General features: G+C 37.8%; 1 protein-coding gene across 5 annotated transcripts in view; it reads right to left on the minus strand.

Annotated features, from left to right (window-relative positions):
* Window positions 1-23,658, minus strand: part of Phkb (phosphorylase kinase, beta) — a 201,427-nt gene that overhangs the window by 52,000 nt on the left and 125,769 nt on the right. For all 5 annotated transcript variants that reach the window (XM_013502735.1, XM_005401408.2, XM_005401407.2 and 2 more), the window contains one exon: window positions 21,810-21,904. In XM_013502735.1, coding sequence (XP_013358189.1) covers window positions 21,810-21,904 — 95 coding nt within the window. The remainder of the gene's footprint in view (window positions 1-21,809; window positions 21,905-23,658) is intronic.

Genomic DNA, 23,658 nt, shown 5'->3' on the forward strand with positions numbered 1-23,658 from the left:
AAAGGCGGTGTCTCGAGGGCGGGGGTGACTGAGTCATGGGGATGGAACCCTCATGAACAGGATGGGCACCGTTACCAAAGAGGATGGAGAGAGACCCCTTGCTCTTTTCGCCATGTGAAGACACAGTGAGAAGACACCATCATGAGCCAGCAATAATCATAACTAAGTGTACACACATTTAAATAAGAGGCAAAAAATGTAACAAGTCATATTGTCCACATGATTGAGAACCAATAACCTACAGTTGCAAATGTTCTGGTTCAAAGTTTTCATTTTTATAAATAAAGTTGAGTTGTATTTTTTGCATTTTTCATTGTGATAGCAAAAACATAAATTTCACCATTTTAATCATTTTTCATATTATAACTTCCCCACTAGCTGGGCACTACCTGTGTTAGAGCTGCAACTCATCTTGCTTAAAATTTAAAACTTATAGTAATTAAGACACTACATGTACATCTGTCTGGATTCTAGTTTTTAAATTACCCAAATTAGGTCAAACTATAAGGCTGAGAGGTTTGCACCTGGGAGCTATAAATAAAACAGTGTAATAAACTTTCAGAGGGTGTACAGAGAAACTTGAATGTGAATGTGCCATCAGATTTTCTTTCCTTTGTTTTTTTTTTAATCAATTTATTCAGTAGATAATTCATTCATAAGGTTCAAACATTTAAAAATTATGAAGAAGTTTTCTGGTAGTGTCTTTTCCATCCAATCCACTCAGTTCTTCATCATCTAACACACAGGTAATTGCTATGATTACTCATCCTTCTATCTCAAGTTTCCCCATACCTATAAAAGCAAATGAGAAGATATGTTCTCATAGTTCTACACAAAAGGTAGTTTACTCCTGGTACTTTTTCCACTTAATAATTATATATCATGGTGTTCTTTTCATATATCAGTATGCCTTCATATTCATTGTATTTAATATTTTATTTTGTAGCTATACTTATTGATGTCATCTTTTCACATTTTTAATCATTTAAGATAGTGATGCATGCCTATAATTCCAGCACTCGGGAGGCTGAGGCAGGAGGACCGTTGCAAGTTCAAGACAAGCCTGGGCTACAAAGTCAGCTCAAGGTCAGCCTAAACTGCATAGAGAGATCCTGTCTCAAAAATACAAAAAGAAAAAAAAAAAAGTGAACCTTTTGTACTGAAATCTCTAGAAATTATTATGATTCCATGGTGGCCCCATTAAAAACTCCATTTTAATTTTACTTTTAGAGGGGACTAAGCACTCAACCCAACTAATTCAGAGGCATCACTACTACTAGATTATGTGAATCAACAGAAAATTATTTTCAGAAAGGTCCGTAGATTTTTGGAAGTGGGGCACTGGAGAGAGTGAATCTTTTCTAGAAGGATGAAAAGATGCACAGTTGTTCACTGACAACTTATTCGTGAAAATAATACAACAGCTTGTGGGTAAGATTTATCTCATTATTTTACCACCTGTATTGGTGTTGCAGTTTGGTTTAGAATGTTCAGAATATTAATACGTCTTGAGAGTCTGCTATATTCTACATATTATTCAAGTAGGTAATATATGCTCATAAGAAATCTCATTTTAAAAATTCAGGAAAATGACATAGAGGTAAATAATTTGCCTAAGGTCACATATCTTAGGTGACAGAACTTAACCTGTTAATATATCCAGGTCTGAAGTCAGTAAGCATATGTCATAATATATATTTCACACATTATGTGCTGCCATTACTGTGGCTTGTATTAGGATTCTCTACAGAAACAGAACTAATCAAATGATATATCTATATATCTCTCTATATATTCATATATATACTATATATAGTCTCTCTCCCTGTCTCTGTGTCTGTCTGCCTCTCTCTCAATGACAGGTTGGTGGGGGGCAGAGACTGGGGAAGGAGATTTTAGCAGTGATGGCGAACCTTTAGAACTTTCAATGATACTAACACAACCCACCGTGGCACTCATTCTATATGCCATAGGTTTGCCACCACTGGATTATGGGAATCAGCTCATCAAGGAGTCTGGCAAGTCCCAAATTCTGCAGGGTTACATGGCAAGGTGGACTCGAGAGCTGATGCATAGTTCTAGCCTGAGTCTGAAGGCCTGAGAAGGAATGATATAGATCTAGCCCAAAGGCTACAGACTTAAGACCTAGGGACAGCTGATGTTTCAGTTCAAGTCCAAAGGCAAGAAAAAAGCAAATGTCTATTTTGAAGGCAGTCACGTGGGAGAATCTTCCTCTTACTCTGGAAGGGTCAGTCCTATTTTTCTATTTAGGCCTTCAACTGATTAGAGAAGGCCCATCCACATTAGAGAGGGCAATCTGCTTTACTCAGTATATTGATTTAAATGTTAATCTCATCCAGAAACAACCACATAGAAATATCCATAACAATGTCTGGCCAAACATCTGCGCAGCCTCTGGCCCAGTCAAGTTGATGTATAAAATTAGTCACCCTGTGGTTATACAAATGGAAGAATGGTCCAAGATTCCAACAATCACGCACCTGAGATCAGGTTTTAACACAGCTCAATTTCAATTGCTCATCAGAAAATGCTCATTTTCTTATCTGCTTTTTGATAGAATTTAGTTCTTGGCAATTAAATTTAAAAATTACTACCACTTCTAGTTAATCACCTATAGTATATGAAAAGCTTATAATTCTTATTTTTACAACACATAATGAGCCCTGGTCAAATTAGTTTTATCTTTAATATGCTCTATGTTATGTAAAATAATCTACTGTGGCTGGCTTAAATAGGTATTTTATTGAAAGAAAGGTACAGGAGGAGGGAGAGGAGAAAAGAAAAAGAAGCCAACAAACAAATGGGTCACACAAAATCTGGGGCTGGTCTTGCCCCAAGGGCAGTGCACTGGAACCATTCTATGCCTCTGCTTTAAGGCCTTACCCCCTCTCATTTCTGCTCATTAGCGTTCATCAGGACATCAGTAGGTCCTGCCAACGTTCGGCATTTTTTCATTACATTCGTTTTTCAGCGAAACCTCATTAGCTGAAGAAGCCAGACAGATGCTTTCTACATCTCAATTCCAACTGGAGGCACTGCACTCAAAGCATTTCTCCTGCAGGAGCCAAGTTATGCAGTTTGAATACAGGCATGTGCTGACTGAGATGCACTGGCTCTTGTTCTGACATTTCCAATCAAGCCCAAGTCCCAACATGGAGGAAATTAACAGGAAAGCAGGAGAAAGTTACATAGAAATATAAGAGGAATAACACCATCAAACGTGGTTAAGAAGCTAAAATTTGCTCAACAGGAGAGCTGGTTAGGGAGAAAATGACCCTTCAGGATCTGTGAATTTAGATACTGGGTTAGGGATTATGTAGGCCTCCTATTTAAGAGGAAAACAACTGAATTTTAAAAAGTACTCCTAGACCTTTGCACACAGGTACAAAAGGCACAATGAATAAATCAGACAATGCTTTTTGACAGCAGTTCTTTCAATAACTCCAACTATTTTAGAAGAGAATACCGAATGCTTTGTCACAAGGAATTGATTTGTTACTATTTTTACCCCTTTCTAAGCACTTACTGTAACTGGATGGTTCTGCATGTTTAAAGAAATGACAGTGCTAGAGGTCTTGCCTATGTCCCAGAAACAATGATAAAATGACTACAGGAGCCCGGGTGGAAGAACACCGATCCATGGTATTCGCACAGCTTTAATCACAACCAAGAGTAGGAACAAATAAACACACAGAAACACAACAGAAAGGATCAGCTTCAGGAGATATCCATAAAGGTGAGGAAGGAGGAGGAGAAATCGGTTCAGAAAATCTGGTCATTTCACTCTCAGGATTTCTGAGTCATTGGAAAGGACCTCAGGTAGTGGGTTTCAACCAAAGAAAGATCTTTAGCATGTTCTTGATGGGGCTGTAATTCCTGTCTTGCTGCCGGGGATCCTGAACCACTGGTGGTACAGGATGACTGTCCCATGGGGTGGCTTTTTAATGATTTTATCAGTAAGAAGACTGATGAAAGTGATTAGATCATGGCACAAGCTGCCCAATGGGACAGTTATGAATGTACCACCAGTGGTTCAAGCCAGTGGAATGTATTAATGGTGGACAAAAGGAAACCAGGCTTCATGATCATTAGGAAAAAAAATAAAGCCATCAACTTAATTCTTGGCTTTTCTCCTTTGGGTGCTGTGACTGGCCTAACTATCTGGTGTCTGAGTGGAGTATGTCAGAGACAGAAGTGGCAATTTCTGGGTAATGGTGGGTAATGGAAGATGTAAGGGGTTATAAGACACATTAGCTGGCAGCACTCCACTTCAGCTGGAGTAGCACAACATTGTACTATTTTATTACCTGAAATGCTACCTAAAGTTATGTCTGAAAAATGGGTGTCCTTAATCAGTAATCCAGTTGGTGGAGAGGACACTTTGGCTTAGAAAAGAGTAATGTCCTGGGTTCCATAGTAAGTAGATGGCAGTGGCATAGCTAGAGTCCGTGCCACTCAGGGTGGTCCTTCAATGCAACAATGGACACACATATGTGAAGTCCACACAAAGGAATTCATGTGTGAGGTGTCATGTGGCTACAGACATCAATACATTCAGATGCACATAGGAAACCTTAGCTTAACATCAAGTACAGTTCAAAAGAGCCATAAATTATTATCATATTTTTCTTTTGGCCAATAATGCTGCCTCAAAAATGTGCCCTCCTGGGGCAAAACTCCCCCTTCCCCCAGCTACACCAATGATTGATGGCAGACCCAGAAGCAGAGTCCAGGACTCTGGACTGACTTCATCTAGAGTTCTCTCCACTAACTCACATGGTCATATATCACTGGTTTAAAATAAACTTTCAAATTCACTAGAGAATTGCCAAGTGTACCTCTCCAGTTATGAGTGAGGATGAATGTAAAGGCCATGTGTGCATTTTATTATAGTGTGATGTAAAGGCCATGTGTGCATTTTATTACAGTGTGATGCTTCCTAAGAGTGTATGTCAGGACTTTGTTCCAGCAACAGGAAAGCTGCCTGATACAAACACATATATAGTACTTATTATGGGTTAGGCCCTGCTTCAGTTAAAACATTATATATATTAACTCATTATGGTGGCTTTTGTTGCTGTATATGTAACGTTTGTAAAGGGTAGAGTGGACACATGGAGATTAGTTGGAACTTAAATTGATAGATGATGGTGATCTGGATTATAGTGATGAGTAAAAAGTAACAAGTTAAAAACACAAGGGAATGTTTAGGAAATGTAACTGACAAATTTGAACTTGGAAGGAGAGAAGTAGGAAGGCAGACAGAGAACCATCAAAGATTACTTCTATGGTTTTACAGAGCTTAAAGGAATAGCGTTGAATAATGTGGAATGTCTTTGACAATGAACAGACTAAAATTTGAAAAGAGTTCATTTGATTTATCAATTAGGAGGTCATTAGTGAACAACCTTTTGCATAAGATTTTTACCAAGTGGTAGTATAAGCAGCTAGAATGTGCATTACAAGGTATGACTAAAAGGAAATGAAAAGGATGTAAGCGAAGGAAAGAAGGGAAGCAAGAGGCCCCTGAGGAGGAAAAGAGCTTAGAAAAAAGATTTTGCTTGTTTTTAAGGAATCTCAACCTTCTGCGATTCAAAGAAAGGACTCAGTCACAGTAAGAGGCAAGAATTTTAGCGTGTACTTACATCCATTAGTCCAATTTTTAATTCTTTTATTTCCCATTTTTAATAATTTTGGCTTAAGTACAAGGAAAGGCTCATTCTGGGCTACACAAAAGTAGTCATTCCTCTTTGCCACATTCAACTAATATTCTTGGGCTAACTTCATGGTTTCTTCAGCCTCTGATTAATGATATGATTAGAAGAATCATAACTAGTGTCCAGTTATCTGGCACACCCTGTCACTATGTTCCTTTCTATTCATCATCTTTTTTTTGTTTTTAGGACATTATCAATGGTTGTTATTTTACTTATTGGTATCTTCAAGACAGTTTCTCAGGAAAACAAATAGACAAATAATAGTGAGTTACAAAAATGGTAGGAAATTATCAATGGTTGTTGTACTATACTTTGGTTTCTTCAAAGTGGTTTCTAGGGAAAACAGAGCTACATATGAGTGACTGATTAAATAATAATTGACTATTCTCAGTGGTTGTTGTTGAAAACACATAGTAATAAACATACATCCATTTATGAACTAGTATAGGAACATTACAGAGTTATGGGAAGACCGGTAGGAAATTATCAATGGCTTCTGTAGTACATGTTGGTATCTTCAAAGGGGTTTCTCAGGAAAACAAAGATATGCAAGAAAGATCTAACAAGTAGTTACAGCCCAAGAGTTGTGAAAAATAGTGGATTACCTCCTCATCAGTGACTCCCCTCACTGAGGTGTGACGGCTGGAAGGAAGGCCAGGATTAAAAAGAAGGACCAAGAGACCAGCACCAGTGTCCACCAATAGGCCATTTACTTTTTCTTCTATAGTCATGAGTATGTGGGGCTCCTCCCTGAAGATAACAGTCTGGCCAGAGGGAGAAGGCAGAGTATGCCCTGGGCCCCTTCATTCCTATTGGACCAGCTGGAGGGGTCTGGGCTCTGGAGCCTTTGCTTCAGAGGGCAGTCCAACCTCTAGTGGTCACCTTACAGTCAGGGTATGGCCCAGGTGTTTTCTTAGGGCAGTCCCTCTTGAGGTGGCCTGGCTTTTGACAGCAGTAGCAGATGAATGTAGTCAACAAGTTCTTCTTGGGGCCCCAAGAATCAGACTTAGGGTCTGTTTCTCTTAGTGTTGCAACAAAGGCAGCTGTTTTTTCTCGGTCTCTTTGTTTTCTCTCCTCGGCTTCCTCCTCCTCCTCATGGCTATAAAATACTGAGGAGGCAATTCTTACTAACATCTCAAGTGAGCTATCTGGGGCAAAAGCCATTTTTTGTAACTTTTTTCTACTATTTGGGGGCTGACTGAGTAATGAACTTATCTGTAAGAATAGTTTGTCTCTATTCTTCCCTGGGATCCAGGGAAGTATGCTTTATCAATGCCTTTTGTCTAAGAAAGCAGAGGGGTGTTCTCTCCAGCCTCCCAGCGCATTGGGATCCCACAACCACTTAGTGTCCTCTCCCCAACCATCAACACAGGCAACAGGAACATGTGGATGAAGTCCTCAGCCTGCTAGTCAGTCTCAGCACCATCAGGTGCAAAGTGTCCCAGGCAGGTAACCTAGACATGTACCTTCTCCATGAAGGTGGTTCTTCAAAATTTGAATATTGGGCACCCATGTAATCCATGAAGTCTTGGTACAGACCTCTCCAGAGCTCCACTTGCTCCTCCACTGCAGCCTGTACAGTTAAGGGAAGAATGGCCTCTAGGGGGTCTCCCCAGGTATTACGCAAGGTCCTCCTGGTTTGTAGCTCCCTAATGGCTCTTCAGCTCGACCCCCGAGTCTCTGGGTGTTGGCACTCCCACACTCTCCGAGTCCTTGTTCATCAGCTGCTCCTTGCTGACTCCGGACATTTCTGGCTCTCAACAGCAGGGCTAAGAGCAACCCACCCTGTGGCATGTTTTCCCAGAGGTTTCTCCATGTTGGGATGGTTCACGCACGTCACTGGGCAGGCCTATTGTGTCAGTGCTTCTCTGTGGCATGGCCCTTCTTGACTGTTCAGAGGAGGCTGGTCAGAGGGCCGGCAAACGTCTCCATGCCACTTCCTGGGAGCCTGCTGCCCACCTTTCCAGGCGCCAGCACAGCCAGGTGCACTGGGCCCCAAAGGGCCCACGCTCCCCAGCCGCGCAGCCTCCCAGAACGGGCGCCTGCGGCCTGCCGGTCTTCCCGGGCGCCTGTGCGGCCGGGTTCCCTATTCATCATCTTAAGCAATCTGAATCTACACACTGCAGGCTCCTATGATGGAAAGTGTTTCTAATAAGATTGGTGATATGATATCCCCTCTCCCTCTGTCTCTGTCTCTATCTCACACTCACACACAGACATTAAATTTTGAATATTTGCCCAAATTTATGAAGATTCATGATATTTATGAAATATTCATGAAATTCTAAGTTATATAAATTATATGAATATGTGACCTGCTAGCTTCTAAAAATGATTTTCAAAAAGTACATTTCTTAGGCATTATATTCTAATATTTCTAATTCAATATCATTCTTAATAAGTACAGATACAACAGAATAATGTAATCTGAATAAAGGCTACAGACAACTAAGCTCTATACCAAAGCAAAACTAGCAATGGATGGAGCTAATATTTCAGTGAAATGAAATTCCAGATTATAAATAACTTGCCAGGTTAAAACAGCAGCTAACATGTGTAAGGGGTAGCTTAATTTGAAACATAGAGATGAAAGAAATTCAATAGGTCAAATATTGAACACCTAATTTTTCCAAAGTTCAATATAATCTAAAATATGTAAATAAATGGTTTTCTACTTAATAAAGCTAGTACCTTCTTCGTATCTTTCACAGTTCTTCACAAATTCAAGTTATATCTTGTTATTTACAAACAGGACAAATATTCAATCCACAGAAATTATACAAGGTTATACAGGAAATACCATCAGTATGTTCACACTTCCGCATTCGCAGAAGGCAAAAGTAAGTGGGAACGACAAAGGAACGACAGAAAGTGCAAATGTTTACTACTGGTAATTGGTGGAAAAAATGAACCAATTAAGATCTGTCTCCCTACTTCCTATTACCTATTTTTTATTTTGCTCTGTATTTATATGTGGAGTTTCTTATATAAGAGAAATCATGAGGTATTTAAGCTTGTGTGATTTATTTCACTTAACATCATGGTTTCAAAATGCATCCATTTTCCTGACTCCAAGTTTTCTTTTTCAAGAGCAGAATATATTTACTGAGGGAAAGAAAGCTTCTCTCCCAGAGAGGGACAGAAAGGGGTCAAATTTTTCTTTATGGCAGAATAGTGCTCAATGCTGAGTGTCAGTAGCACATTTTCTTTACCCATTTATCCATTGATGGACATATAGGGTGGTTATAGGATTTAGCTATTATTAATTTACTGCTATAAACATGGGTATGCATGTGTCACTATAATATGATGCTTTTAACACTTTTGGGAAGATAGCTAGGTGGGGAATAGCTAGTCAAGAGAAATTTCTAGTTTCAGTTTTTTGAGGAATCTCCGTATCGATTTCCATAGTGTCTGCACCAGTTTACATTCCCACCAACATAGTAGAAGGGTTCCTTTTTCCCCTCAGCCTCACCAGCATTTAGATTTCTTGATGATGGCCATTCCTTCTTGGGTAAAATGGAATCTCAGAGTTATTTTAACTTTTATTTCCCTGATGATCAGTGAGGTCAAGCACTTCATGTATTTTTTAGCCATTCGTACTTCTGTGAAGTGTTTATTCATTTTGCTTGCCCATTTTGATTGGGTCTTTTATTTTAGGGAATCTAATTTTTTAAAAGAATTTTAGACATTAGTCCTCTGTCTGAGGAAAATCTTGGCAAACATTTTTTTCCACTCTGTAGGTTGTCTTTTCACTCTACTGTTCTTTTGTCCTGCAGAAGCTTTTTAACTTAATATGATCCCATCTGTTGATTCTTGGAAATACTTCCTGTACAACTTGGGTCCTGCTCAGAAAGTCCCCATCTATGTCTATGATTTTAAGAGTTATACCTATTTTGTCTTCCATCAGGTAGAACGTTTCTGTTTAACATCTGTTCTTTGATCCATTTTGATTTTAGTTTAATATATGGTGAGAGATATGGGTCTAGACTTAATCTTCTGCATGTGGACAACAAATTTTCCCAACATTGCTGATTAAAGAGATTATCTTTCCTCCCTTGTGTGTGTCTTGGTGTCTTCATCAAAGATCAAATAGTTGAATGTACTTGGGGTTGTTTCTGCACCCACTATTCTGTTCCATTGATCCTTGTGTCTGTTTTTGTGCCAGTACCATGCTCTTTTTATCCCAGTAGCTTTGTGATATAACTTCACATCTGGAATGATGATGCCCCCTTGCTTTGCTCTTTTTACCCAGGATTGCTTTTGCTATTCTGTGTCTCTTTTGACTCCATATGAATTTTAGAATTGTTTTCTCCATTTCTATGAGGAATGCTGTTGAAATTTTGACTGGGATTGCATTCAATCTGTATAGCATATGGCCATTTTGACTATACTGGTTCTTCCTATCTAGGAATAGGGAATATCTTTCCATTTTCTGATGTCTTCTCTGATTTTCTCTTCCATAGTACTATATTTTTTTGTGGCAGAGGTCTTTTACTTCCTTAGGGTAATTCCTAAGTATTTAATTTTTCTTGGTACTATTGTGAATGGTATTTTTCCCTATTTTTTTCTCAGTGGGTTTATTATTAGTGTAAAGAATTCCATTGATTTTTCCGTGTTAATTTTGTACCTTGCTACATTATTGAATTAACTCTAACCAATTAATTGATGAAGTTTTGTAGAGGATCACATCATCTGCAAATAATAATAATTTCTTAGGAAATTAATAATGGTTATTATATTGCATATTATTATCTTCAAAGTAGTTGCTCAGATTACCAGGTACAGGCATGCAAAATTGATCAAACAATATAAGCACTAACTGTTCCTTTCAATGAACTAATATAAATTAGTAATATAATTATCTTAGCTATCTTGTGTGTATATACATATCTTTTTCCCTTTTCCTTTTCTCTTCCCCATCCCAGTTGTTCTTTACATAATGATAATTTGACTTCTTCCTTTTCTATACATATTCCATTTGTTTTTCTTATTCTTGCTAATGTTCAGAATATTATGTTTAACTGGAGTGGTGATAGTGGACATTTTTTGTCTTGTTCCTGATTTTAGAGGGAAAGTTTTCAGTTTTGACAACCAGTTCTTAAATTTCAGCTTCCCGCTGTATAAAATGAGGGGTTTTAAAAAAGATTATCTTAATACCGTGTTCTTTTAATATTCTATCAGTATGTGAGGCATAGGCGATAAATTGAAGCACACAGGAAGTTATTTAGAAGTTTCTTAGGAAAAACAGAAACAAAGAAGCTCCCTTCTGTTATGAAGTAGGGTAGGGACTTTAGTAGCTTATGTGGATGTTTATTTTAAAAAATCCCCAAATGTGAAATAAGGTCTTTAACAATATTTTGGGGGTCAAGTATGTCTCATGGAAGCAAAGTTTTCTGAAATTGAAACTATTTTTATTAATTTTATATAACTATACATTTATTTTATAATCTCTTATTTTCATTAGCTAAGCAGCACTATGTAATATATTTCATTTCAGAATAGATAAACATTGAGTAAGTGGCGACGTTCTCATGAAAAGGAATTAAGCCACAACAATAGTTTCTAAAATGCTATAATACTGCAGTAAACATCAAACTTTGGTTGGCCCTTATTAGGAAAAACTTCTACATAGAAACAGTTACAGTAAAAGCACAGAGTAAAGGGAGCCTTGCCACAGCCAAACAAAGAAGCATTACACCAAGATTTAAAAATCAATGTTTTATAAAAGTAATAACTCTGAGTGTAAGTATTAACGAATATAAAACTGAATATACAATGAAAGTATAGCCACATGGTGAGAAAGCCTTTGTGTAATAGCAGCTAAAATATCAGAAGTATAACACTTTCCTCCAGACTTCAGGAAGCTTGGGTGTTTCTGAATGCAAAAGTGAATTCTCTCAAGGGCGCACCAACACATGCGAACTGCTCTCTTACCATAACTGTGCCACCAATGTAAAATATTGTCTCAAGGAACTGATGAGAAACGGGATTTTTTTTTTTTTTTTTTTTTTTACCAGCACGATGGCAAAAACACCTGGAACTCTCCAAGGACATTTTAAGAGAAAGTCACTCCTCTGGGAACTACGGGGCTTCTAAAAGCTTCAGCTTCTAGTTTTTGAAAAGTGCAACTCCTTATAATATGGATGATTAAATAAGTGGTGGGGCTAAGAACAAGATTAACTGACAGATCTTTCTTCAAAGACTAACAGACCTTAAAAATTGTTAATAGATTCAAAGTAAGAAAAAAGAAAAGTAGGTAAATTCTAGGTTTAGTATATCCCTAATTATGAATATGTTTATATTCATCATTGTAAGTAAATATGTTTTCTCCTCAGAGCAAAATACCAGACTCACTAAAACACTACTAGACCATAATATTTCATGAGATCCTTATTCTGAACTATAAATCTTGCTTTCTTACTTGGCTCTATTTTCCCTCTTTTACATTTTTCAACCATAACTAAAAGGTGGCTTCATCCTTAGAAGTATTTCATTACATTTCATGCTTATTATTGGAAATTTTAATTTTAGTAAGTTTATGTAGGTTAATTAGAACGATGCTATTAAACGTGTTTAAGCTCTCTCTCTTTCTCTTTTTTACTTTCAGTTCAACTTTTCTCATTTCTGGATTTTTCTGATCAAGGCACTTAATTTTAATTGGCTCTAGTATAAACACTGATTGATAAGAGTCTCGTTTCCCTTCTACACTACAAACAGTATTACCTGAAGATAACCTCTGTGCAGCAGTGGTATATTCAAGTTAGGCTTCAGAAATATTTCTGACTTGCCTACTTTCTGTTTTATCATGATAATCATAAAGACTTCTGTTCAGTACCCAACTTCACTCCTATGCTTGTAGATAAATTTGGCTTTTTGGTCCCACACACATTTTTCTTTCTTTGCCAAGATACTGAAGCAGAGCCTTTTTTCTTCTTTTTCAATCCTTAAAGTAGAAATAGTACCTCAAACTGGTTAAACTATTTGAGAGCATTAGGATGAACTGAATTAGATATAAAATTTCCTTAAATCACCTAAGATCAATAAACCTTTAAAAACTGAACAGATTTGAAACAAGAATTTTAAAAAGGGAAATAGCTATAAATCCATATTGTAGAAGTGGTATAATGTATCTATAAAATTAGGAGGGGCATATTACCTTTATTGGCTGGTAGTAAACTCAACTCCCTGAACAGATGGTCTTCTACAGATGGTCTTTAAACTCCCTACAATCTGGCTTCTGGGCACAATACTCCAAGAAAATTACTCAAAGGTTACCAATAATCTAGATCATGGAAGCTGGCAAGAGAAGTGCTAGAAGGGGATTTCTGAATCACACATAGCCAAATAGTTTTATATGTTAAAAATAATGCTCAAGAGACATTAGGAAACCTTCCCTAGCTTACACTGAAGCACTGGTCTATGGAGCCACGCAAGGTCTATGAACTAGATCTGGATTTCTGCCAGTGCTTTGCTGCTCTTCCCAGACAACTAGGGAGTCAACCTTCTTAAACCACCCTCTCAAAATTCTCCACACTATCATATTCCTGTTTTAATTTTCTTGTGAGATTCCTTTGCCCCACTTTCCTAGAATACACTTTCCTCCACCATCTGCACCATGCCAAAGAACTATAATCCTTGTCCCTGGCCTTCAGAGAACCTTCTACACCTATATTTACAGCTTCCACCTTGAGCCATGTTTCACAGCAACATGGACATGTACCTTTTCTTTCCATACCTATCATGCACCTCAATTAACTACCGTGTCTGCATTGGAAATATCAAAATACAAATAATAACAATAGCTAACATGCATTGAGCATTTAAGTATAAGCCAGGAACTTGTCTAAGCTCTTCATCTTTAACTCATTTAATTCTTATAATTCTAATTTTCCAAGTGAGGGCACTAAGCCACACAAAGGTTGATCAATTTGCCTTCAAAAGCTGTGCTCATACCACTTTACTAGCCAGAAGATCCCAAAACATGAAATCTCTCCTATTTGTATTCTTGAATATTTGAACATTTTCATATCAGAATATTTTTTCTATGACTCTTGATATTAGAATGACTTAATCATGTAAGAATTCTGTTGCACTCAACAACATCAATGTGCAGAAAAAAAGACTGACTTTTCCTAAATTGATTTAAAAACAGAAAACTTAGGGAAGCAAAAAAAAATTCTTGGTTGGCTCTTACCTATTGAATATGGTAGTTTCAGACAGAATCTCACAAACATTTAAAAAAGTATTAAGTGCGCTTTTTTATTTAACCAAGAATCTTCTATATTCTAATTATGATAATGAAAATTTCAAAATGAAGTCTATGTGCTATAGAACTCCAGAAATCCACCTCCCTCCATTAATATATAAATGGATGCCCTCTACAGGGTTACCTTATCCCCAGTGGATACCTGCAATGCAAAAAACCATAATGAATGGTGGAATGCACATGGTCAGCTGCTTAGTTTCTCTTCCAAGTATTTAAGATCAGTAAGGCCAGAAACAAACAGTTTTCAAGCGACCATTATCTCGCATTAATGTGGCAGAGGCAGTGCAGTATGAACAATGGGAGTCTCATTAGCAGATAATCAGTGGGCATCTAGGACTAGCATCACCTAGGCAACAAGAAAATGACGGGCTTCCTAGCAGGAAGAAGTCAGGGTGAATGGGGAGAGGCAGTAAACAGGCAAAGAAGCTTGCCAGCCTCCTTGAAAGGGATTTCCTTTGGCAAGGAAGAAGGAAATCCCTAATGAAATTACTAATTGTTAGATTTATAGACCTGGCCTCATACCAGCACAACTGGAAAAGAGACAGAAGAAATAGTAAGACTCTTTAAAGATGATAAATATAATATATAACGAATTCCAGCATATATTTTGTACTGATGTGAAAACATATTTATATTTAATTTTTCAGGTCACTTCCACAGGTCTCTCACTGTCCTCAGGCACAGGTAAAACTGTTTTCCTGTGAGGGGATACTGAGCCAGGCTGTTACAGAAACAAGTTAGTTTATTTTTTTCTGTTATCTCCATCCATTGCAGCATTATGAAAATAACTGTTTCCAAATGCTTGGCATTTCTTCTTCAGTTAACACTTTCAAACTGGTTCTGCCATCTGATAACTGTGTAACTTTGGAAAAGTTACTAAATGTCTCTGAGATGTGTATCTATCTGTAAAATGGGCATGATAATATTTACCTCACAAAGGTGTTAAAATCAGGTATAATGCATATGATGGCTTGTACATGTCTATAAATAGTCAATAGTTGACACTCGTATTCATTCTTATGAACAGTCAAATACCTAATAACGTTAAGAGAAGAAAAGACAGAATAGACATATTCTCTACTGAGGACATTTGTCAAAGAGACAGCCACGTAAACCAGAAACTACGATAACATGATGATTGTTGTAGTGTCGGGTATACAAAGGGCTTTGGCAAAGCAGGCTTAATGGCACACCTTCCAAACCTATTCAACTTGTTTCATTATAGGATGGGATAATATGGTCTTTTCTATTTTTCCCAAATCAAATGACATAGAAAAGTAGGGGTAAAGGAGCAGGTATTGTTGCCCTGCTTACAAGATAAAGAACAGATCAATTAGTGGTTTGAAATAAATTATTATCTTTCAAATGCTACTTTACCAGAGAGTATGAATAGTTACGGTTCACTTTGTATGCACCTGGGGGGTTACACCACAATTGTTTAACCAATATCTACTCTGTTCAACTCAATGTTAGATTTACTTAGCAAAATCTAAAAGAAGCAGAGTACACCGGTAGAAAAGACATTTAGGAGTAATGAGATAAAACTCAAAAGGTTGAGGGCTAGGCTGCTGATCCTACAAGAAAAGTGAGCACACCCACTCAATTCTTGATTCCTTTAGACGCCAGAGAAACGACCAAAGATATTAAAAATAAAGAAAACACACTAAAGCCTGAAGCAAGGAAGAGGTCATCAGATCACAAGATATTTCAATATCTTTCTAGCATAAAATATGGCAAACAGAAATGCATTGGTGAATAAGGCAAAGGAAATCCATGTAAAACACACTATAACATTTAGATTATCACCAAAATGCTACAGCAGGTGTGAGAGCTGACTCACCAGCTAGAGCGGCTCCAGAGGAGTATACGGTTTGCAGGTGGTACAATGTGTTGATGTGAGAAGTGGGGTGTGATACGGAAGGAAGGACTCATTAAAGATTAAAGTAGAGCTGGGAGTGGCAGGGCAGTATGCCTATAATTCCAGCACTCTGGGAAGCTGAGGAAGGAAGTCACAAGTTCAAGCCCAGCTTGGTCAACTTAGTGAAACCTTCTCTTAAAAAAAATGAGAGGAAGGGCTAGGGATACAGTTCAGTGCAAAGGCCGTAGGCTCAATCCTCAATACTGCCAAAAAGTTTTAAAAAAAAAAAAAAGCTGCTACAGTGGTCAGCTATGCCTCACATAGGGCCCACAGTTAGTGACAAAGCAGGACTTTTCCTAAAATAATACTGAGCAAATGGTCTGGGGTGGTTAATAGTTCCAGGGCAAATAACAGCTCCTTCACATTCTGGCCCCTGGCAAGGGCAGTAAGGGTCTAGTCTGTCTGTCACTGTCTCCCTGACTCATGAATAAAAGTAATCAGGAGACAACTTCCCAAACACGTCTCCTTCACCTCTTGTTGGGATAGTGAGAGGAGGAGACCACTTCACATACCAGTCCTTGAATCATATTATTATATGACTAGATAATGAAGATCATAGGTTATATAGCACAACTACCAGCAAGGAACAAAAAAAACCTGACATTAATGAGACGGAAAAATCACTCTGGAAAATATGCTTAATAAAATGAACCAGACACAGAATAAGTACTGCATGATTCATCAAATGGTGACATCTGGAAATCTACATGCGAAGTTCGAGCCCTACCTATGTCATATCATATACAAAAATTAAGTCAACATAGATTATATATCTAAATGTAATGGCTAAGGTCATAAAATTCTTAGAAGAAAGCATAAGCATAAATTTTTGAGAACCCTGGATTAGGCAGTAATTTCTTAGATATGCCGCTAAAAGTATAAGCAGTCACAAAAAAATAAATTTAGCTTCACAAAAATGTAAAATTACTGTATTTCAAATAACACTGTCAAAAAAGTGGAATAATAATTCAGGGAGTGGGAGAAAATATTTGCCATCATATAAGGGGGTCATATCCAGAACACATAAAGAACTCTCATAGCTCAATAATAAAAAGACAAGTCAAAAAATCGCCACAGAATCTGAACTGACGTCACTCCAAAGAATATATACACACAAATAGCTAATAGGCTTAACTTTTGTAACTAGGAAAATACACGTAGAAATCACAGTAAGATAATGCTTCCCACTCACTAAGATGACTATAATCAAAAGACACATAATAACAAGTGTTGGCAAGGATGCAGAGAAACTGGAACCCTCACAAACTGCTGGTTAGAAATATAAAATGGTGCAGACACTTTAAAAACAGTCGGGCGAATCTTAATCTAGAGTTTAGCATATAATCCAGCAATTTCATTTCTAGGTATTTACCCAAGAAAAATAAAAACGTATGTTAACATAGTAATTTGTACTTGAAAGTTCACAGCAGCATTATTTGTAATATTCATAATCCACATGTTTATCAGCTGATGAGTAAATAAGCAAAATGTGGTAAATAACTACAAGGGAATGCTGTTCTACAATGAAAGGAATGAAGTGCAGTTATATGCTACCACATGTATGAACTTTGAAAGCATTATGCTACGTGGAAAAAGTCATTCATGAAATACCACGTATTACACAAAATCGTTTATATGAAATGTCTAAAATAGGCAAAACCAAAAGACAGAAAGTAGACCTGCAGCTGTTTAATGCTGAGCTGAGGAGAGGGTTTCGAAATGGACAGCACTAAGGGTAATGGATTTCTCAGTGGAATAAAAATGTTAAGTTCATTGTGGTAAATAAAATCCATTGAATTATATACTTCATATTAATGAACTGTATGAGGTACAAATTATATCTCAATAAAGCGGTTCAAAATAAATGCTCAACAAATAAGCCATTACTGTTCTTGTAAAAAATTACTCTGGGGCCGGGGATATAGCTCAGTGGCACAATGCCTGCCTGGCAAGTGTGAAGTCCTGAGTTTGGGTCCCAGTATAAAAAAAAAAAATGAAAACAAAAAAAAAATTACTCTGAAGAAAAGACAAGTCAAGAAAGAAAAAGAAATCCTTAATTTTTACTCATAGAAAGACTTATGAAGATAAATTACCCATGAACAAAACCTAGAAGTAAGAACACGATGGCCTACGCTGATAATGATTAAAGAACTCTGAAAACTGGAAAGAAGTCAGGTTGAACTGTCTAGAGACTTCACAACTTGAAGACTGGCAATGAAGAGAGATTCTGAGATCCCACACGAGCTAGGCTGGGCACTGCAGAGGCCTAGGCTTGAAACAATAAAGAGGCACAGACAGGTAAAAAGATTTAAAAGTCTGTTCTCTCTGGCTAAAGGACTGGGAAATGAGAAGCACAACAGAGACCACACAGGGAGCGCCAGCCCTGACAACTCAGCTGAGGTACCAGTCGGTCAATCTGCCTTTCCCAGCAGCTTCAAAGTGCTTGTGCGCCAGCCCAGCTTGTGTTCCACAACCAGAACACAGACTGTGGTGGCATCACTAAAAAAGCCCTAGCAGAGCCTTCCAAGCAGCAACAAATCTACTTGGCCCCTGCTCAGCATCCACCCACCTCAGCTACACTTCAGGTCTCCTGGCCCTTTACCCAGGGGCATAGAGTATTTGAGTCAGAGAGAAGTGGCACATTACCTATAGTGGAACACAAATTTGAGCCAACAGGGAATTTCTCACCTGACACTACGGAGGTCTGAGGAAGTAACATATTTCTTAGTGCTGAAACTGTCAACCAAATCCTATATCCCAAAAAAATACCTTGTAGGAATGAAGGCAATATAAAATTCTCAGACAAAGGAAAACTAAGAAATTTGTTGCTAGCACACTTACAGATTAAATGATGTATAGAAAGAAGCACTTGAAACAAACAAAACTGAGAAGAACCTGGAACATTCAGAAAGGAAAGACCAATGTAATGGACAAAACTGAGGTAAGTACAATAGACTATCCTTCACCTCTATGAATCTCATTAATCAAATTTTGTGGCTGAAACAAAAATTTTCATACAACCTGATATCAATAAACACAGAATAGCTAAATCTCCCCATAATCCACAGGATATTCTTTTAAGGGTGAATTAAAACTCAACTATAATAAAGCATACCATGGAGCATAACTCAGTAATAAAAAGGAATGAACCACAAATACATGTAACAAATTGGATGAATCTCATGGAAATGATGCTGAATGAAAAAATGCCTATCCCAGAAAGCTAGGTATGGTTCCACTCATTAAACATTCTTGAAATGACCAAATTTAAGGGTAGAACGTATTGGGAATTGCCAAAGGGTTAAGGACTGAGGTAAAAGGAGTGGTTGTGGTTATAAAAGGGTAGCCCAAGGGAGCCTTATGGTGATATAGTAACTCCATTTTGATGACAGTTACAAACACACACACATGTGCGTGCATTTATTATTGGTAAAATCTGAACAAACACCAGTTTGTTTATGTGATTAATGGTGAACAACTGGTTTTCTTGGGAGGGGGGTGAGTAGTACAAAAATAATTTAATGAAACCATAGTCATCCAAATCTGAGCAAGCTTCCTTGCTTGGTAATGCTTTGATCCACTGAAACACATCACATATCTCATATGACTCCACTACAAGAGAACACTTAGAAATCTATACCTAGTTTCCATAAGACTTGTTCAATGTGTCTCACCCCTCACCGACTTTTTCTATAGCCCTTTATGCAATGAGTCCTACATGTTAAGAACAACAGGTGTTGAGTTCTGTGCACTTTCTGAAGAATCATCAAGGCGAAGGGTGATCATAGGGCATTCTAAAATACCTTTCTTGGAGGGCAGGGATTGTCTGGATTTTACTACTCCCTGTTTGCTTTCCCAACATTTGGTAGAGTTTAAAGCACCTGGTCAATCCCCATAGATTTGTTATTAACAAAATCTGATCTGGTCAATCATTACCCAGCGGCCACTGAAACCAAAATGTCAAGCAGAGAAACACACATCCAGGATATGTTTGACGTCTGTATTTCATCAGTCCACTTCATCTAGCCCTACCAGTGGATAGGGGCATAGCAGGAACTGCCAGCTAGTTGAGAATGTGGCAAGGGAAGCTCGTTATTTTATATACCACCACATCCAAGCATCCAAGCAGTTTTCTATGCAAATCCTCCTATCACTGCTCTCTCAGAAATTGTGTACAATGCCTGATACAAAGACAAAACCTGCCACACAGCTGTAGCAGACCTTCTCCACCAGCACCTCTGAGCTAGGATATGACTCCCAGTGGGAAACATGCTGCAGGTAATTTAGTGGCAACACCAGAAAATGATTTCAAAATAAAGAATAAATGTAGAGTGAATTCTCTGTAAAATTCACTCTCGCTCACTTGTACCTTGATAAGCTTTCTTGAGTAGAACGGAGCTAAGGCATTATGTAGGCCAAAAATTGCACATAACTATAACCAGCCTGAAATGTGTCAAGCATGAAATAACTGTTAAAGTTGATGACTTTGTTAGCCATTTGCCTACAAAATGCTTTGGTGATCTCTGGTTCCTGTTCCCTCACACCTCAAGTCTGTGACCTATTACTGCGTTTTCTAAGAAAAGGTTTTGAAGATTCATTACCCTAGAGGGTGGTTCACACATGTTAAATGCTATGCTGATGATAACATGCTGGTTTTAAAATGGCTCACAGTCACGGCACTGGGTAACATGAAGTTGGAATGTCCCTAATTTACTATTTCTTTTGCTTTTGGGGTCCTGGAGATTGAAACCAGGGCCTTTTCACTGAGTTACATCCCCAATCTTTTCTTCATTATTTTGAGAGAGTCTCCCTAAGACACTAACCTACCCAGGCAGGTACAGACTGTATATATGGATTACACCATGGGATCGCTTAAGACACAGGTCAAATCCCTATTCTGTGGGATTTAACAGGCCAATGCATATTTTGTATCACATATTAACACAAAGACTTTATGTTTTGAGAAAATCATAACATTTTATTGGCAGGTCTCTCACACGGATTCTCATCTATAAACTACTCAGGCTTATTACATCTTTTGATGGAGACCAACAGGAGTTAGAGAAATAGTGCAACAGAACTGAATGGACCTGCCTGCTTTCCCTTTTTCTCAGTAAAAGCAGCATTCCTTGGTGTGTGTGTGTGGATACACATGCTTTTTAAAATAAAAGGAGCATGTCAGCTTGTAAGCGTACCCTCTGTAAATGCTGTTGCCCTTCTTATTAAATGCATGTTAACTGCTTGGAATCCCAGGCACACATTTAGGTTCATTTCCTTTCTCCTCATGCAGTTTCCACAACCCACTGCATTTTCATTTTAACAGTCCTCATTACTAGTATCATTTCATACTTGAGAGTTTGCTCAAGTCGACATCAATCTTGCGGATCCCACAAACACTTACGTTGTTGACTCAACACAGTCTAAATCCACAGATACTAAACATAAAAATTTAAAAACCATTTCTTATCCGACATGTCCCCAAGAGATAAGAACAACTCTATCAGTGACTCAGTCTTGTCACAGTGACACGGCATGGGAGAGGCACAAAAAACAGGGCAGTGCAGGGAATCCCACTCCCTTCAATAACATGTTACCCGCCCTGCTGCTGCCCAGATGCCCTGCAACTTCTCAAAAATATGTGACACTTTAAAGTCAGCTATTCTGGAGAATATCCTTACTCAAAAAACATCTTCTTAGACATGTCTGATTCTTATTTCCTCATTTATAAATAGCCCTTTACCACAAATAACTCCTCACTAATCAGAAAAGGGGCAAGCCTTTCCCTCAGAAGCAAAAAAATCCCATTTGACATAAAATTTCCTCTTCAGTTAAGCTCTAATTGTCTTTGGATGAGTCTAAACTAAGAAATACAGTATCTTCTTACCTGATTAGAGAACCTCATGCTCACGTTACGTTGATTCTGTAGTGGGATATAGCGCTGAACAGGATCAATGTCTTTAGGACTGATTAATTCATCAGCTGAAAAAAAGGTAACACAAGTAACATAATTACAGACAGCTAAGCTAGTTAGAAATTAATATACAGCCAGGGACTAGGCTGTCAAGGAAATGAGCAGAAAAATAAAGACATCAGGATTCTTGCAGGAGTGCACCCAAAGAAGACCAGGCCTCAAGATAAAGATGCAATGGCCAGGCCTATACACCTCCCTAAGGGATAAGCAGCAACTTGGAATTATATTATAATGAGCATCACTAGATAGATATCAGTGATGCAGCTGGGTGACCAGAGCATCTAGACCCATTCCTTCTCCAAAACGCCTTGTTTCTTTCCACACACTCTTGCTACGTGACCACTTCCCTACTGGACCAACATTAGCTAAGTGGTTATATATAGGTTGATGGCAGTTTGATCCATGTTGTACCCACATTGTGACTACATCGTGACTTTGTATAAATTACCCCTGATAAAGAGCCTGAGTGGCAACCCATTTTTGGGTCACCTCTTATCTCTCAGGCGCTGTCTCTCTCAATAATTTTTTCCTACTCTTAACCTCTGTTGTTACTTAGAAATCATTCTTCAATTTTGGGGAACACACACTTGGTGTGTCTGACATTTAGCAGGTTCAGAGTTACATTTCTTCCCCTATATCAGTATTATCAGACAGTTTGCATAAAATTGTAAACCAACTATAGTACAGTGATATCTTGGTTTACAACTTAATTTGTTTTAATATTTTGGCAAAGATGGCTGCATTTATGTGGGAAAGATGGCCATGGGGTTATGTCTGTCATCTGATGTGGCATTTGCGAATGGAAGGAAAATTTTGCTGAACGCTTGTTTGTAAATTGGATTGTTTGCAAACAGAAGTATTCATGAACCCAGGTGTTACTGTGCATGTAATAGACGGCTATAGAACCTTTACTCAACAAGAGAAGAGTATCCACCTTTCTCAGGACACACAGAACATCCTCTGAGATATAATTTGGTAGGTCATAAAATAAGCTTCAATAAATATAAAAGGATTGAAATCCTAAAAATGTACTTCTCTCATCACAGGGGAATGAAATGAGAAATCATAACTGAAATTTTAGAAATTTACAAACGTGGAAATTAAAAAAAAACACTTTCATATACCAATGGATCAAATAAGAAATAAAAATGGAAATTACAAAATACTTTTGTGGGTAGGAGTAGGGGCCTCAGTGGTAGAGTGCTTGCCTACCATATGTGTGACCCTGGGTTTAATCTCCAGCTCCACAAAAATGAAAATACTAATGTATTTTTTATGAGATGAATAAAAATAAAGACACAACATAGTAAAACCTATGGGATATAGATAAAGTAATGCTCATAGGAAAATTTGAGTTACAAATGCCCACACTAAATAGAAAAATCTCAAGTCGATAATTTGCATTCTCACTTTAATATACTAGCAAACTAAATCAAAAGGAGTGGGAAGGAAATGTTTAAGAGTTAAAATGAAATAGAGGAAAGAAAAACAATAGAATATAAATGAAATAAAAATAGGTTTTTGAAAAGCTTAACGAAACAGATCTTTACTTAGACACACACACACACACACACACACACACACACACACACACACACAAAGAGGGAGAGAGAGGAAAAGAGGGAGAGGCAGGGAGGGAGAGAGAGAGTGAGAGAGATCCAAAGTTACTAAATAGAAATAAAAATTAGGAATACCACTGTTAATCATAAGGATTGTGAGAGAATAATATCAACAAATTCATGCCAACAAATTAGCTAACTAA

This window comes from Chinchilla lanigera, unplaced genomic scaffold, assembly GCF_000276665.1.
Source record: "Chinchilla lanigera isolate Chin_1 unplaced genomic scaffold, ChiLan1.0 scaffold00073, whole genome shotgun sequence".
Taxonomy (NCBI): domain Eukaryota; kingdom Metazoa; phylum Chordata; class Mammalia; order Rodentia; family Chinchillidae; genus Chinchilla; species Chinchilla lanigera.